Source organism: Cataglyphis hispanica, chromosome 4, assembly GCF_021464435.1.
Source record: "Cataglyphis hispanica isolate Lineage 1 chromosome 4, ULB_Chis1_1.0, whole genome shotgun sequence".
Classification (NCBI taxonomy): Eukaryota; Metazoa; Arthropoda; class Insecta; order Hymenoptera; family Formicidae; genus Cataglyphis; species Cataglyphis hispanica.
This window is the reverse complement of record NC_065957.1, coordinates 11848405-11867498: the sequence shown is the minus strand read 5'-3', so window position 1 is coordinate 11867498 and position 19094 is coordinate 11848405. Positions and strand designations below refer to the sequence as shown.

General features: G+C 34.0%; 2 protein-coding genes across 3 annotated transcripts; one reads left to right on the top strand and one right to left on the bottom strand.

Annotated features, from left to right (window-relative positions):
- Positions 1-1305: 1305 nt before the first annotated feature.
- Positions 1306-2456, bottom strand: LOC126848707 (activator of basal transcription 1-like). Its single transcript, XM_050589797.1, has 3 exons — positions 2189-2456; positions 1809-1989; positions 1306-1711 (listed from the first exon to the last, which is right to left on the bottom strand). The coding sequence occupies exons 1-3, from the start codon at positions 2343-2345 to the stop codon at positions 1429-1431; spliced, it is 621 nt and encodes a 206-aa protein (XP_050445754.1). The 5' UTR covers positions 2346-2456; the 3' UTR covers positions 1306-1428.
- Positions 2457-3392: 936 nt separating this feature from the next.
- LOC126848696 (death-inducer obliterator 1) lies at positions 3393-18043 on the top strand. Of its 2 annotated transcripts, XM_050589776.1 has the most exons (17): positions 3393-3692; positions 3813-4040; positions 4130-4259; positions 4385-4651; positions 4867-5111; positions 5193-5364; positions 5468-5773; positions 5845-6483; positions 6597-7037; positions 7379-7456; positions 7687-7811; positions 9660-9976; positions 11763-11986; positions 12065-12499; positions 12736-12875; positions 13099-15663; positions 16489-18043. In XM_050589776.1, the coding sequence occupies exons 3-17, from the start codon at positions 4136-4138 to the stop codon at positions 17356-17358; spliced, it is 6948 nt and encodes a 2315-aa protein (XP_050445733.1). In that variant the 5' UTR covers positions 3393-3692; positions 3813-4040; positions 4130-4135; the 3' UTR covers positions 17359-18043. The 2 variants fall into 2 exon arrangements, with proteins under 2 accessions (XP_050445733.1, XP_050445732.1); XM_050589775.1 differs by having other exon boundaries at positions 3393-4040.
- The last annotated feature ends 1051 nt before the right edge of the window (positions 18044-19094 follow it).

Genomic DNA, 19094 nt, shown 5'->3' with positions numbered 1-19094 from the left:
CACATAATTTCTTATTTTGAAAATTAGAAATGGATTTTTTTTAATACGTTTTTATTATATATTTATATTTTACAGAAAAATTTTTATTTTTACGTTCATCGATTGAGAGATGTTCTTGCGATGGATTTGCGAGATTAACGATAATGAACAATAATGTACACGCCCAGTTTAAACAGATAGATCAGCTTTAATATTATTTATGAAAGTACCATGAGATCTAGGAAGCTGCTCTGACACCCTTTAAAGGATTTGACCTTATTTTTTCAGAGCAATCAATAGACGAGGGTTCTACTAATAAATACTTAGCCAGATCGATAAGTAAGCAAGATCAACAAAGTGTCGTCTAAATAAATTTGCGACAATATATATATATATGTGTGTGTGTGTGTGTGTATCGTTTGGACATGCGCGTATATAATTTCGCAAGAGCGAGGGATTTTATTAATGCGCGTTTTCTTAATTTCCGTGAAATGTAATTTATTTCTTATAAATTTAGACAAATGAGAAAATAATTGTATCAAAAAAAGGATAATACAAGTCAACTTACACAGTTAACTATAATTTCACTATTTTGGAATCCGTCCAAACCCGCATTCTGTCTATAGATTGATTCTTCAGCCGCCGTATACATATATGTATATCAATTGATTTTGAGGATATTTATGTATAGGATGTTAGAACAAATTTGTTTAGGTCCTTTTATTTCTTTAACATCTGCCAAATGATACAAAGAAAGCCAGAAATTTCTGAATAAAGCTTATTATTGCTCAAATTTCCACAATACATATATATTTATATGAGAAAGAAACAAAATTCATTTGTTTATTTGAATGGTTTCACAAAAATTGCTGAATCGGAAATCAAAACGTTGCTTGATTAAAATCGACATATACATACACATAGATTATCATATTGGGATGTTTTCACATATGCTACAATTTTCATCACCATGATATACTACATTATTTGACTAGAATCAATCATATTATACACAATGCGTTTCAAGAAATATTTGTCAAAAACACAAATATTTTACTTCTATTAAATTGAGAATATTATTTCTATTAAATATTATTAAGCAATTAAGAATTATATAATTTTGTTTTCATTATAAAAGAAGAAAATATTTAGAAGTCACCTTTCCCACCAATTAAATATAATTTCTTTACAATACAAATAAAATTCTACTGTAATAACTTTATGAAATTTTTTTTTCTAACAAAAAAATTTTCTAATTAATGAATGCTATAATGTATGGAATAAATAAAATTATCATGTAACTGTTGGTTTCTAATAAAAAAAAAATTATTAAAAAACAAGTTTTATTATAAAATAACTGAACAATTTAAGCTTCTTTGTACACTTTATAATTATAAACATATTATTATAATTGTACGATACCTATATATACACTGAATTTATAAAATTTTATCCAAATATCGATTTAAGGAAGTCTGTTCTATCTTCTACATCTATCTTCTCTGCTTTTCTACTCCTTATTTCACTATCAGCATCCCTTTGCTTAATTTCATGCAATTCAAAAGTTGTCTCTTCTCCTTGCTTGTGCTTCTTAAGTAATTTCTTACTCCTATCTACATTATATGAGAAGAAGTTGACTTCTCTCTTAGCTTGTGCAATTTCAGTTAAGAGTCTTTGTTTATGTACGGCACGTTCATATGCTAAACGTTCACTCAAGTGAATCCATTTAAATCTGTGAAAGAGGATAAAATATAAATGATAAATAAATATTAATTATATATAGATACTAGCAAAGATATGAAATATATTTTTTTATCACTTATGTTTACCTGGGCAAATACTTGATATTCCACATGATATCATAGAATTTGCTTTTCTTTCTCGTAGATATTTGAGTGTTGTTTAATGTCGCTGCTACAAATTTTGCTATTTTCTTACTTTCAAATTCTACCCAACCTTCAGTGAAATGCTTGATTGCCTTTTTCCGTTTTTTTTTAACCGATTGTGCTTCTAAAACATTTTGACAGAGTATTTTAAAAGAAATATATGTATAATCAAGAATTTAAGGTAATCTCTATTTTCATTAATTTTCTCTTAAAAATTACTGTTTTAATATTAATATAAAACGTTTTTTAATAAAAATATAATCACTAAGATTATGTATAATTTGCAATATTTCAAAAAAAACAAAATAAGAACACAAACTAACCATTTTGAGCTAATTGTAAATACACTCTGTCCACTTTGCCATAAGCCGAGAATATCTCCCGGATCATTGTGACGTTCATATATTTCGGGATTGTGGACAAATATATTATTCCTCTTTTAACTTTTTTGTTGGGTTTTATCACTTCGTTCGTTTCCATGATAATATTTTTCACAGCGTGTATCTAGCGTGTATTTCGATTACGAGAAAAACGGAAAAACTGATCAAAACTTTAAAAAAGTGGAGGAAGATCCAGTTTCAGCGCCACCTATCCACCGATTCGGTTATAAGTGAACTAAAATCGATCACGTGACAAGGAGTCGACGCCATATTGAAAATTATGCGCGCGACATCGATTCCTCTTATCTTGTATCATAATCTGTCAAACACTAATTCCGTTATTCTTGTTTATATACACATAATCATAATTTTCATGTTAAAATCAATTATTCTGTGTATATATAATGCGCACGCGTAAATATCAAGTAAAATATAATAAGAAAAGTTCTATTGCAAATATATTAGCTATTCCATAATTTGTCCATTATTATTTATTGAAATAAAATGAATAAAGGTAGCCTGTTCAGTGAAATATTTAATTTTCATCATTCCAAACTCCAATTTTCATAGCAACGCATATCGCAAACTATTCGCAGTCGACAATATGAAATATAAAATAATAAAAAAATTTAACATTCTTTAGAATCAGAGCTAAAATATATATTCGACGAAGATGACTGCATTATATTACATTTATCTCTTTTACTAATTAAAAATTGATCTTAACCTGTAAGATTAATGAAGATTCGGCTATCGACAGATTGCTCGTTGCTTCTTTGATGTCTTTTGATTCAGAGAGGATACATCCTTGTGGCTCACTATTTAAGTATGTAGGTATAGACGGCAAAACTCATATTAAATTTAATATAAGTTAATTAATCGGATGAGCCACAAGCCACAAGTAGGATCATCCTCCGGTCTAAAAAGGGCGCGATAAACTCACGTACGTACACAATTGTAAAAAAAAAATACATTTTTAGATATATACGCTATGGATGCTAAAAAAACATGTCGCACATCCGGTTCCGTTGTCCCATTCCGTTTGTTCCTTGAGACTTGAGATTGAATTCGCGCGCTTGGGTTTGGTTGCACACGCGCGACGCGCCATGTATATATGTATAATGTATATATGTATATTCGCGCATGATAATCGTCCACCAATTCGCGGTAGGACGACGCAATGGATCGCTGAGTTATCGCGATTAAGCGGGCAGAGTGTTTTTTTTTTTTACGAGATCTTATCGTCGTCGCGAAAAATCTTGTTTGCGATAAAAGAGAAAAGAGGAAAAGCAACGGGCGGACAACGGGAAAAGCGAGTAAGCCTCATGATCGTCGTCGGCGACGCAATGACGGGCAAACATTACGCTGTCCAACGCCAGCCAAACAAAATGGCCGCCAGCGAGTGCTTGACGGTGCTGTTGTTTACCCGTTAGGCTGAAAGCACACGGTGAGCATTCCAAGGTGAGGCGCGCCTGTCGTCGATTCCTCGTCGCCGCGCGCGTTTTTCTCGGATTTTGTGCTGCCTCGATTACGAGTATAGCTTACTTCCGTTTTTTTTTGTGCGCAGTCAACGTCAGGTAATATTTAAGTAGTGGTAGTGGTCGTTACGCTACAATCGTCGCGATTGGCGGTGTGGACTTTTTACGAGGAGCGCGAAGCTTCCGCTTGCCATCCTCGCGCGTCTCTCGGGTTCGCATTGCGATCCGAGATATGCATCGAGTCAGCAGCAGCTGGATACTTTGGATTCACGAAACAAACCGCCGATAATTGTTCGAATGTAATTTGGCGCGCCCAGGTAATTATAACCTCAATCGTCCCGCGATTCGTCGAATTGTTTGCGTAAATGTGAGAGTCGATGTGTTGATCGTTTGATCTATTTCATAGGCAAAGATGTCCAGCTCGTATATCGTCGAGCCGCAAAGCGACTCCGAGAAGAAGGATGACACGTTAATTATTGTTGTAAACGATGACGGAACCTTATCCGTCGATCAGGCGACTCTACAGAACTTGATAAGTAAGTAGCTGTGAGCGAATCGATAAGGTAAAAGATGTATGATGAGATTGGAGATATGGACGAATTAAGTATAATAGTATTTAATTTGCTTCAACATATAGCTCATTGAATTGCTTATTTTGCAGTGACCCAATCAACCGCTAATGTTAGCGTAGTAAGACTCGGGCAAACTGAGACAGACATCGAAAATGGGGATATAACCTTGACTGTAGATCCACCGCAATTTACACATCCTACAGCGAGCTCGGTAAGCGCCAATGCTAGTACCGACTCGGGTGGGTTGGTAGATCCTTTTATGGAGATGGATCCAGAACAGTTGGAAAGATTAGAGACAGCTCTCCAAAGTGAAGAAGCAAAGCAGATACTCGGGGAGAATGTCACTGCAATGCTTGGTACTTTGTATATTATTTTTTTTTTTGTTAAGATTAAGCTCATTTTTATGATTGCAATGCTAGGTAGGAGTCTTCTGTTTACATTAGCGATTTTTGATTGTCTCATCGACATAAATACATGTAAAATTTGATTTATTATACGCACCTTTTATTTCTCCAATGTTTAATAGATATTGATTTATTTTGGAACTTCTTCATGCATTTGTTTCTTTTAGATATGTTGTCAGTAGAAGAGCAGCAAAATACTATACGTTATAGTATACAATTGGATCATTGTTATACAAGCAGATTGTCGCCCAATGATCCAATACCAAGAGATCCCTTACCAATTGTTGATGATTTGCCTGATTCTAATGATGTGCAATATATACATCAATCATTATCTCCTCGAACAACTGTTATGTCATCCATTAATGATGTAGAAAATGCTGGAGTTAAAGGGAAGGTTACTGTAAAGAGTGTAAGTGATCATTGTTACATAAAAGAATATTATTATAATATAAAAGATTAATAATGTAATATTTTATTGTTATTTTGATAGGCACCATTGCAGAGCAAACAAATGAATAGACCAATACGTAAAGCCACTGTGTCTACACCTACAAATGTAACTGGGCTTTCTAGAGCTAATACAAACATTGTTGGAACTCCCAAATCAGGACATCATCTTATATCGAGAAATCTAACAAATGTCCAGCATGGTATAACTAAAGGTATTAACTTTTAATCTTTTTATATTAACAACGGTTTTAAATTTTATTCTTACAAAAAATATAATGTTAAGAATTAGCTATATTATTATGATCATGTTTGTAGCGCAAGGTAGGAATAACGAGGAGGAAGAGGATGACGATATCACAGAATCATCCACGGAATCTTCGGAATCTGAACCACCATCTGATAATGATAACGATTCAGACTTTGGTCCTCGGGGAACCAAGAGAACTAATGCCAAGCCTCGAGGGGGACGAAAAGGTCTTACTACTAGGGGTGGTAGTATGGCTGCCGTTCGTAGAAGAGGTCAAAATAAACAGCTGGATATGGAGCAGGTGCGACGATTAGACATGGAAATGGCTGCTGCCGTTAATGCAATGAAAACCCCCGAGAAAGATGAAAGATCAGGTGGGTAAAATCAGTTAAGAAAGTGATTGATTTAATGACTGAGTGAAATAATGTAATTTTACTATTATCAGAGAGGTTTAGTCCAACCAAGAATAAGAGACAAATCAAAACTCTCGGCGGAAAGAAGAAAGAAGACTCGCTATACACAGAGGCGTCTCCGTCTGATGAAGCAGCATACGAAAAACCGCTGCAAACGACAAATCAAGTAAAAGCGAATCTAATTAATGCCAATATGATTAAGGGTGATATGATATTAACCAAACCTGGTCAAGGAAGAAGTAATCAAAAAGTTACATTTGTTCAAAAACAAGTTCCAATGAAACCGAACGAACTCAAGAATATTGGACTTAAAAAGTCCATGATGTTTCCTAAAGGAAAATCTGTGAATCAAACGGTTACAAAGTTTTTTGCAACTAAAGATGGAAAATTAGTACCAATAGCATCTAAAACGATGAGTCCGAATATGCAGGTTTCTCAAGTAAAAGCAACATTGACACAGCAGCATGTGTCACAGCAATCTGCACAGACTGTGAACCAAGGATTGTCAGTGCAGCAGCAATCAAAAATTTCTTCGCCAACTAGTAATACTCCATTAAAAATCAAACTTGGCGATATAAAAAGGGAAAAGAGAAAATCTGATACTAGCATAGAATTATTCTCAAAGGGAGAAGAAAATTCTGCAAAGTCTATAGAGAATAAAACATTGGATGGTCAGTGCTTTTCTAACTATATTATCATATTAAAAGTAAATCAAAGTAGAATCAGAGAATCTTTATGAATCTTATTGAATTATACTCTTAAATATCAAACCATTCTCTTATAGGTGTGAAGAAACTTAAAAAGGATAATCGGAAGGCTCCAACATATGTAGCTGATACTCTAGGTCCAGCGCTTTTTTCAACACCAGATATAATCCGACGTGTTGGTTCGAATAGCGATGGAAAAATTGCAGATAACATTGCAACACCTACAACTCCAACAACACCTTCTACAACAGTGATATCTACACCTGGATCATTGACAATTCCTATATCGGCAGCCACTTCATTGGATATTGGCATTTGTGCTGATTCAAATGTAGCACAAAACAATGCTTCTAATTTTAGTAATAAAAGCACAGTATCTAATATATTAGAACAATCTGTTGAATCAGAATCGCAATTGAATCTCGATGAGAGTAATAATGTATTATCAGCAGATGAGAACGAACAAAAATCGGAAATAAAAACACCTATTGAAGAATTGCAACCGTCACTGGATTCAGGTAAAATTAGATCTTAGACAAGAAAGTTATACAATTTTGCACTTCCCTCTAGTGCTGTTATTTATATATTCATACACAAGTGAATTTTATAAAATTTTTGCTTATTTTTATATTTGTAATTGCAATATATAATATTTTTTCGCGTTTCTGTTATTTTATTTCTCTTTATTCTGCTGTTTAAAAAAGATGATCCCATTGTAATAAACATATTTTAATACATCTTGTTTCTTTTTTATTGGATTCTCATTGTTTGCACACATACATATATTTTATATTGTCAAGGACCCAATGTATGTTTATGTGAAATTTATGTTTTGCGATGCAATCATATGTTTTCTTAGTGCCAAATACTGCTTCTTCAGAGGGAATTATTCAGCCTGTGGTACTACCTCATGTCCTAAATCATGTTTCTAAAAGTAGTAAGTTTTATCATTAATTAATATTGTACTATTGTGTGATAAAAATGTTACGCATACATTTGTTTTTCTAATACATCTTTCGATGACACAATTACATCTTATTCTTTACGATTTAAATCTAAATTAGTATCTATTTTCTAAATCTAACCCTATTTTTTTCGATTTTGTTAAATATTATATTTATATTATATGACAATAATTCATGAATATATTCTATATTTTTGTTAAAGGTGAGATTGAAGGAGAAGAACATTTATTTGCTACTTTAGAAATGGAAGCCAGTAAACATGAAGAAGAACTTCTAGCAGAAGCTTTATTGTTACAAGACGAACTGACAGATGATTTAGCTGAACATGTAAGCATAAATATATAATAATAATATATATTTTTACTATTAATGGTAAGAACATATAATATTTAAAACTATATTTAATATAAATAACTTAAAAAAATTAGTATAGTGTGTGTGCATGAAAAGAATATGTATAAAATAAAAGAATATTTGGAGTCTGGGTTAGTCTCTTAACATGTATAATCTTTTGCTGAGCAGAGGAAAAATATCAAAGTCCTCTCAAAAATCGATTTTAGACCTCCCTTTCAATTGATAACTTCTCAGCCATTGAGTCATTTTGTCGCCCCATATCATCATATTATCTCTGCTTACATATTTTTTCCCAATATCTACACATGAATTACCAATATTTTTTTTACTTAAAGTCTATAATAATGATAAACAACTGATAAGATAAAGCAGATTATATAATTTTTTCGAAAATATTTTAATATTTAATTATTTAAATAATCATAAATTTACATAAATATACACATGCGCTTGTGCGTATATATACACATACATAAATACATAGCACAATAAATACATACTAATATTATAATTATACAAACAAAATAATTACAAACACATAAAGCGAATACAATATGTTATAATAATAAAGATTTTATTATTATAACATTTTTAATTAATGATTAAATTATATATTTTAGTGTCAAAAAAATTATTTTATTTTTTAAATGTAACCTTGAAATATTGATTTATTTTGGTATATTTATGTATTTTTGTACATATATTTTAATAAATTAATAAATGCATTAATAAGTATCTAATTTATATGAATATTTATTTATAAATTAGATATTTATTTTAGTATTATATTTTAATTGTAATAGATTCATTAAATAGTTTTGTATGTTTTGTATTTATGCAATTTTTACAATTATGATCAAGAATTTTCACCAAAGATAAGTTTTATTATAAAATAAATCTTTTTTTTCTAATCAAATCTGATTTAATTATTTATTTATTTAGGGTCTTTTCCTGATTTGTGATAGAGAATATAAATAATTTTTGATTATATTGCTTATTGTGATCATTTTTATTAATATTAAAATTTTTTTTATCTAAAAACTGAAATAAGACTTTTATCTAAAAATTTTTTTAACAAACCAAATCAAAATTGAAATATCACCTTGTTTAAAATAATTTTGCATATAGAAATATTTTTGGACAAAAAAAATTATTAGCTTTTAATTTCTCATTTCCTTTCCAATATTTTCTCTCTTTTATCTCGACGAATCACAGATAAGATTTATGTAGGAAAATTTTTGAAAAAATGGGTTTACTGTTTCAATAACAAAAATCAATCAGGTTAACCCTTCTGTTAATGAGACAATGCATTACTTTCATATTTTTTTATCATATATATATTTTATTTTTTATGTTTTTATTTTGTATCAATATGATTTAAAAAAAATATAATTACATCTTAACCTATGACGATCTTTTGTACTTCTCATTTAACAATTTTTTTTTTTTTAATTTGTGGTAGCCAATAAATTTTCCATTTTTTTTATCCCAAAAAATTACTAAACTCTATTCCTTGCAGTGCACATAACATGCTTCGAGTCGCACGATATAAAATGCATTTTGGAACGCAATTTGCATTGTATTTTACATATAAAAGCAATATATTTAATTATATATATTTATAATTATTTTATTAATTTGTATTATTATCTTTTAATTATTTTAATTATTGATAATAATTATATAACTATCTCTTTTTCTTTCTCACAGTTTTCCATTTTTTTCCTTTCTTTCTTTCTCTCAAAAATATTAAAAATAGAAGTAATTAAAGTCAATTTTCTTATTTTTATTGTTTATTATATTGAATTATATGGATTGCAGCCTACACTGGTTGATGCCACACCACCTGTGTCGGAATCATTAGCATCAAGCAGCATGCTTATGCCTACATTAATAACATCTGAACAAGAATTAACCAAACCAGTGGAAGCGGCAACGACGACTCAAACAAGTATTCCGAAAGAAACGAACAAGAAATCTTCAAAGGATGATAAAGAGCCAATTCAGATCATTCGGGGTGGTCGTGTGATTACATTACCACCCATTGAAGCACCTGCAACTAGAAGTAAACGATTGCAAATCAAAACTGAAGCACCACAGAAAAATCCTGAACCGATAAAGAAAATAGAAAAATTCACGTGAGTTTACTATTAACACTATAGAAACATATTTATAAATGGAACAGCTGATAGGCGCAAGGAAGGTTGAGCAATAGCTATAAATGGAATGCATTGGAATGCAATATTGTTTGGTTTTTTTCGGATAGGTTTGATTTGACTATATATATTTGTGATTTGACAGTAATGCACATAAATCAAATACATTAAAACCTCGAGATAATAGATCCATATTGGACTTTATGGTATAACGAAATTATCTTTCTTCTGTTAAGTTCATGGTCGTAGAAGATATCGTTTCACATGAGGGCCACTCGCGATATTTGCATTCTTTCTAAAGAGAAAATATTACACAGCTTTGTGTATCGAACGCATTCAGCGAACTCAACAGTTGAGCAGAAATCTAATGTGATTGGTTCTTACTTTTAGAACCAACAAATCAACGTCGAGTGTTGACAAAACGATGCTCAACTGTTGAGTCCGTAAAATGCATTGCGTGGCTGATGGATCGTTATTTCTACTCATGTTATCTGGGAATAGCTAGCGCGTGGAAGGAATGCAATATATTTTTTTGCAGTATACTATTATGATTCCACATAGATGCCAGATTGAGGTTCCGCGGCTCATGGAACGATTGGAGAGGATGTGCATCAAGCGCGAAGTGCGCCACGTGTGCGGCCTGCGCTGCACATATACGCGGTGCGCTTAATGCACATCTCCCTCCATCACTGAGCTATGAATCGTGGGACCTGAATCTGGCATTTCTGGTTTCACTATATCCAAACTCATTAAATTTTTTTAGATACTGCTTTGAATGGTGGGTGTGACCTAACTTTGAGAAAGAGACAGTTATACCTTTTGAAGATGTCTATCCTTGTTAAGATTTTTCTGACTGATTAATTTTCATGTAAAAAATCACCATAGATTAAACAAAACAGAACCTGAATACTAATGCTACCGTTTGTTCAAAAAGAGGTCGCGAGTCATGAGAAGTGTTTAATGTTTAAATCACATCGAAAGTATTCTCTTCCCCCCCTCCCCTTTCTCCTTCTTTCTTACCACAAATCTTGCTTTTATCTTAGAAATATTTTCGTTTAATTTTATATGCCTATGTGCTATTGTATACAAATTAAAAAATATTAGATCGTGTTCGGAAATTGTCGGATAGAGTGACGTTTGATTGACCTATCAGAATAAAGGAATCTTTGCTTTTTGTATCTTGATTGGACAATGAAATGCTACTATACTCGTATACAAGTGGATTTTTGAACGCAATCTTGGCTGCAATGATAATATACAGAGGGTGTTTTGAAGCGAAATCGATTAACTTTACCAGCGTTCGGGAGATCATTCTAATCAAAAAAGTTCATATACCATGAGTTAATTTGGTTTCATTATCGAAATGTTAGTCGAAATAAAAAAAAAAAGACAAGGTAAAATATTTCGGTTTTGCTCTAAAACATTTTATATAATGATATTCCGCCGGTGGATGAAAATTCCAGGAAGAATAATAATAATATTTTCTATATTGGTATCGTTCTAAAACATTTTGTAGATAGCTTTTACATAGTTTTGAAAAAACCAAATTTGGAATTTAAAATCCAAATAATTTTAAAGAAGAAAACAAAGTAGGGAATAATACGGTTTTATTTGTATTTATAATATTCAGTTTCATTAGATGTAAAGGAACATTTAAGAGTTTTAAAATGAATACTTCATAAATTGATTATGATTGGAGGCCATATAATTATTGGAAGGCTCTAATTAAAATTTAAAATATTATACTCGACAATAATAACTGTTATAGTTCGCAAGTTCAACAAATATTACATAACAAAGAAGAGCTAAAAATAAATGAAGAAGATGATGATGATGATGAGGAGGATGAAGAAGACAACTCAGATTCAGAAGATGATCCAGATCGATTATGGTGTATCTGCAAACGACCGCATAACAATCGATTTATGATATGCTGTGATGTCTGCGAAGATTGGTTTCATGGAAAATGTGTACACGTTAGTAAGGCTATGGGTAAGTATTTTTGTATCTAGCTTTAATGATAAGATTAAATATTCATAATCAGCAATATTTATATTGTACATATGATAGGTCAACAAATGGAGGAAAAAGGTATAGAATGGGTTTGTCCGAATTGTTTAAAGAAAAAAGCTGAAGAAGAAAAAGCAAAGTCGAATTTGCAATCGCAATCTGGAAAACAAAGAACTAAAATTGAACTAATAAATGAAAATTTAATATCGCAGAAAGTGTTATCGAAAGAAATACCTCTATCAAGTCTTTCTGTTGATTGTGGTGTTGCTCCAGTTTCTGGCACGATGCAGTGTGTTGTATGCAAAAAGGAAGCTAGAAATTCCAGCATTTATTGTTCAGACGCATGTATTCTTGCACATGCTCAAGAAACTTTGACCAAGGATAAACCTGTACCAATGGGTTCAAAAGCCACAAAGTCACCTGTAATAGAAACTAAGGCAAAACCTGAAGCTAGAGTGATAGTTCTTGACAGAAAAAGTGGCAAACTTCTTACTGGTACATAGATTTAGTGGATACTTAATATTAAATGAAAATATATGTTTTTATTCATTTTTTCATTTCATTCTCTAAATTATTTATGCACATAACATTTTATTCTGTGCATATTTATCATTTGAATAAAGATTGATAGAAAAGTTGAAGATATAAAAAGATTCTTAATAGAATTTTTTAGAATAGAGAGATTTGACTATATGCATATCTAAATATACATGAATTATCATTTATTTCAGGTGCAAATGCTCCTACAAGATCTAATTTGCGATCATGGTTGAAAGAGAATCCAACTTTTGAAGTGATAGGAGCTAACAATATTAATACGCTGCAGATAGCTGGGAAGCTTGTTACACAAATCCAAACATCTGAAAAAACTGTATGTATAAAATATAAAAATATTAATATTAAATTAAATAAATTAAAATAGTATAATTATTAATACGTTATAGTAATCATTAATTATGTATAGAGAGAGCTAAAAGATGTTTTATTTATTTATTTATTTATTTATTTATTTATTTATTTATCTAAGATTACTTAAATTTCTATAAATATAAGAGTTTGAGATTAAGAAAAAGATGTGCAACCTATATTTTCAGACAAAACAGCCGATTAAAATGCAAACCATGCCAAAGATGATCTATACGAAGGTAGTTGGATCAAAACAAACTGTTTTAGCACCCAATAAAAAAATTACGATAATTCCCGCTGCACAACAGCAAGTGAATGTGTCGCCGAGCAATAAGCCGATGCAGCTAAAACAGACAATAATCTCCACGACGCCGGGAAAGAGTCCTGTAATATTGAAAACGGCAATGCCGAAGAGTGTCATGTCGACACAATTGAAAACCCAAACAACGGGCTCACCAAAACAAACTCCAATTAAGAAGCAAGAAACAAAGCCATCGCCATCCCAATCGAAGCAACAAATTAAGCTAACCCCGGTGAAAAAACCGGAAGCGGAACCTATACGAGTAAATATTCGGAAAACGCTGACGGAATTATTATCCAGCCGTATAAAAGAAACCGAAGATCTGAAATTAACCGATGAGGAGATTGCCGACTTGGCCTTCAACATAGAGCTCGAAATGTACAAATATTTTAAGGATACAGGTTCCAAATACAAAGCAAAGTACAGAAGTCTTGTGTTCAATATAAAAGATACTAAGAATCTAACGTTATTCAGAAAGATTGCGGACCGTTCTTTGACGCCGGATGCGGTAGTACGATTGAGTCCGGATGAGATGGCCAGCCAGGAATTGGCCGAGTGGCGAGAGAAAGAAACCAAACATCAACTAGAGATGATAAAAAAGAATGAATTAGATCTAATGGCTCAGGCCAAATCAATCGTTGTGAAAACTCACAAGGGCGAGCAGATAATCGAGAATGATGGCGGAATTGATCATGTCGATCCTAAAACACCGGTGCAGGATATCGTTACCGCATTGAATAGCGGTGATAGCATAAGTTCCACGGTCGACGATTTGGAAAAAGATAAAGAGGATAGACTGAAATCGCGAATGGATGCGAAAAAGTCAAAGAATATGGACGAACGCAGGAAAAAAGACAAGGAGAGAGGTAGGGAACGTGATAATGTAAAAACCAAAAACAAGGATCGTCGGGAAAGAAGTCACAGTCGGCATCGGCGTAGCCGTGATCGTGATCGCAGCAAGACGCGAGATAAAAGCAAAGAGCGAAAGTCTAGAAATAAAGAGAGCAGACGCGATAAAGACAGAGAACGTGAAAAGGATAAAGATCGAGATCGGAATAAAGATCGGGATAAAACAAGTAGGAAGGAAAGCAGAGAAAGAGGCCGACAGAAGGAAAAGGACAGGCATAAGGGTAACGATAGTTGGACGAGAAATCGTAGTGAGAGCAGAGATTCTAAGGATATCGATAAGAAGGAGGAAGAACGAAAAAAGGAGACAGAGAAAAAGAAGGAAACCTCACCGGCATCTGAGAAACCGATCGAAGATCGCCTCTGGCGACACATAGAGGACGAGGCGACGACGAATACGATCGACGGAAACGATTCTGACATATCGGACAGAGAACCCAGCTCCACTGTTACGATCAAGACGCCCGACATAAACGAAGAGCCTGAGAGAGACAAAGAACAAGAAACGGATAAGGAAACGACTTCGAAAGGCGGCTGGCGGACTGTCTGGCGCGGTTTCGTCAATATGGTTGATGTTGCCAAGTTCTTTATAACCGCGCAAGAGGTAAGCGGCAATGCTAAAGATCTTATGGACGATCTACCGGATACTGTCGATGTTGTTGGTAGAATCAGTCACGAAACCGTTTGGGATTATATCTCAAAGATGAAGAGAACTGGCTCTAAAGAGATCCTGGTCATCAGATTAACGGCCGCAAACGACGAGGAAAAGATTCCATATATAACTCTGTATAGCTATTTGAATAGCAGAAGCCGACTGGGCGTCGTGGGCAATGTCTCCAAGAATATCAAGGACTTTTATATAATGCCATTTTCGAGTCAGAGTACGATACCGCCAGTGCTTTTGCCACTCACCGGATCTGGCTTCGAGGAGCATAGACCGCATTTACTTTTAGGCATCATAGTTCGCAACAAGAAGAAAAGATTAACGGCTATACCACCGGTCGTACCAACTAAGACGTCCAAGAAAGAATCTGATAGAAGTTATACACCACCGTTGGTTAGCGTGCCGAAGGAAAAAACCACATCGCCGCCGCCATCCTCGTCATCCATGCTATATCACAAAGCGACCGCGTTAGACTCGACGAAAGAGAAACCGACGGTGACACAAATGACTTTGGAAACTCTCAACAAGGCACACATAGGTATGTCGCGCAGCGTCATAGACACTGCGACGATATGCAAGATCGTGCCGGAGCTATCATCCAAGATCGACCTAACTTCATCGCCCGGTAAAGTCGCATTGGATGATGATGGGGACGAGCCTTACAGTCCCGGCGAGATGGATGAGGACATAAACAATCTGCAGACCACCACTGATAGCGCCGCCGGTATTCTCTCATCCAGCAAAAATTCCACGGAACTACAGAGAAAGATGGATGAGCTGAATCGGCAGATCGAGGAGCAGAAACAACAAATTGAGGAGCAGAAGCAACAAATACAGAGTATTAGTTCGTCGTTTCTTGACGAAACGACGCCGACTCTGCCGGTGAGAATTTCCCTAATTTCCCATTTTCGCAGTCTTGATTTATTGTTATCATCATCTTTCTGTGCTTATCCTGATGTAAATAAAATTGATTTTGAATTCGTCCATTTTTCCATACGTTCCCGATTCTGTGCCCTGAGCTGCTCTAGATTCTTACTTCTGAGATAATTTGGCCAAACGTGTTTATATTGTTAGAAATAATTTATATATTTGATCGAAAAAATTGATCATTAAACAAATTGAATTAAAAGATTGAATCGATATTCATATATCGCATGTGTAGCTGGATGTATAAAAAGATTATAAATAAATTTTTCTACATTTCTCATTGTATTAAATTTATATTAAGATCCGTGAAATATCGAGCTTAGTGATTGATATTGCTATTAAAAAATGAATATATATGCAGCGTTTTGAATTGTAACTCGAACAATTAGTGTGTTTACTGAAGTAGAAATCTGTCAGAGTAACTCTGTTTTCCTTCTTTTACCAAGATTTTTTTTTTTTCGATATATGTGAAAAATTTAATATATTCGAAGAAAGAGAGGACATAGAATGCGAAATTCTATGATCGCTGAGCGAAAACAATACATTCGATATATGTTTTTATCTGTGAAAGCATAATATATTTATATGTTAAGTTTTCTCAAGTAAACTCGTACTGATAAAATATAAATTATAAATTTATGGATTTATATTCCATTAATCGGGGCAATTATGTAAGACGACGATACGATTTTTGTTAATCGTGAACATTACCAATTTTGATCGTTATCTCTTATCACTCAATCTATACTTTTTTATCAACATTTTCTACACTCATTTTAGGGTTTGGGATTGGATCCACCCAGCAACGACTGCGAGGAAGCTTACAGCCCATCAGATGCGCGCTCATTCACGCCGCCTCCGCCTGAAATCACCAAGTTCGCGCAACCCATCCTCGACAAAGTCTCGGACATCACTATACCGCCGAACCTGCAAGAGATCCTGGCGAATGTCAAGCGACAGGAATTCTCCAAAGTGGATCCTTATCTTCCATCTAAACCTAGCGCGTCATTTCTACCCGCGGCTGGCACATCACTTTACGCTTCGAACACGGAGAAATATTCGCCGTCTTCTTCCAGAATCAATCAATCGGAGAAAGCGTTGCCTGAAGTTACGAAAGAGAGCAAGAGTACGCTAAGCACACTAAGCGATCTGGATCTGATCCGGAAGGCAGAAGAGGAATTGGCTGCTGTTGCTGCCGCAACGGCGGCAGCGACAGCATCGGCGAATGTATCCGCGCCAACATCATCATCCTTGCTCACATCTCCTGTTCCGAATCTCGCCCTGACGCCGCCGTCTGTCGGTTCAATGAATGACGCACTAATACCACCGCTGTCGCAGGCTCTTTCATCGCTTCCCTCGGAGCCCATTTTAGAAACTTCGTACAAGCCGACTCCCTCGGACTCTTTCAAGAAGACTTTTGCCCCCGAACAGCCGAAGCCACCTGGTCTCGAGGATGAGGATTTTCCCGCGTTTCCTTCGACTCCGCCAACGATAGATGTTTCTAAAGTGGCGGCATCTCGCTCGAAAATCTCACCTAAGACTGGTATCATATTGAATGTCAAGCGGAAATTAAGCGACGACGGTAGTTCATCATCACCCTCTAAAGTACCGAGGACTAAATCGCGTTGGGGTCAAGGACCATCCGAATAAGCCAGTCGAATAGCTGCGGTATAGTGAACTTCTAGAATATAATTGTTCTGTGTACGCTATTCAATAATACTATTATCGTCAACGTTTAAAGCGAAAAAGCGAAATAGTTTGTTTTGCGCCGAAAGAAGACGAAAGAGCGATAAACTATGAAAAACTTGATTGTAACATAATATATAAGAAGTATGAAGTGTGGAAATGCGTCTTATATGCGATGAAAAATAATTATATATGAGATTACAATCATAAAAGACAGAGAAAAAAAAAGATAAAGTGGAAGGAAAAAGAAAGATAACGTATGTTCCACAACAATGAATCATCAATTACGTGTTTACGTAAACATTTGTCGCGTTCGGAATAAATCTTTATGAAAGATTTTAGACACATTATGTATTCGACAAGCGCGTCGAATGTAGATGTAGATAAAGCTTCTTCTAAGTAACTACCGAATTTGTAAGAAAAACATGCGATGTCCTGTAACGGGATGTACAATCTATATCAGAGCTTTATCCGCCAGAGAAAAATTCTCTACCTTTCTTCCATAATTTTCTATCCACTACTCTTTCTATCCTCTTTCAAGGACAAACTTTGTTGAAAAGACACGTTGTTGCCATCTTTCAAATCTCGCTGTTTATCGATGATATTCTGCACGTGGCAATACGGGAAATCCAAAGATAGTCCTGACAAACATATATCTGTATAAAAGTTTCTCTTTTGCTCACGTTGAATCGCACATAAAAATGTGAGCATAATTATATTAATGAGATACACGAGTGCATATTCGCATACATTTACAGATTTATAAATGTTATCGACATGGAAGAGGTACAAAAAGAAAAGTATGACCCACGTGCGAGTGAAGTGTAAACGTGACTCTTACATACTGTGGGTGCGCGCGCACGCACATACGCACGCATGCGTAAAATTCTCACTCTGATATTGCCATTGTACGCGTTATTATTCTTGTAAATACCAAAGCAAAAAGGTAAATAAAACTCGACGATCATGATTGCGTCGTATACGACACATAGTGTATGAGCGTGACATGGGTATGTACATACATATATATAAGCCGAGTTAAAAAAAAAAGTTTCTGTAATATATTTTATTAAAGACTTTTCACACATCTGTGGCCCCCCGTGTTAGTGGTAGCCGCAATTCTCTTACGTAAGATTGGATATACGGGGTGTCCGTGTTTTAAAATTTGAATGCAAAGTGTTAACATGACACTTGGTTTTCCAGAGAAATCGCAAGTGAAAAATAAAAAAATTAATACACAATAAATATAATTGTAAAATCATATATGGAGATACATAAAACATAATTTTTTAATATATATTATATAAATATTATTAAAAAATTTATTTCTATTTTCTATATTCTACATAATATAAAATTAATATTTCTTTAAAAAAGTGTTTGAAGCATCATTATGCTGAAAACATTTTCGATTAAAAAAAAATATCGATTATCGAACGTCTCACTTGTTTTATATCCGTCATTATGATATAATATGATTCGGAGAAATGACAAGAATTTAATTTCATTTGCGATTTCTTTTCTTCTATTAGAAGGAGTGATAAGATTACGTATCACGTTGCGAGGCTGCGTTTTAAGATGAACATGCTGTACGCTACACTTTAAGCAAGCAGGGATGTACATAAATCGCAAAACGTTGCCTGCATCCGACCAAAAATACCGATCACACACGTACATCATGCATGCATAATTTGGCTGTA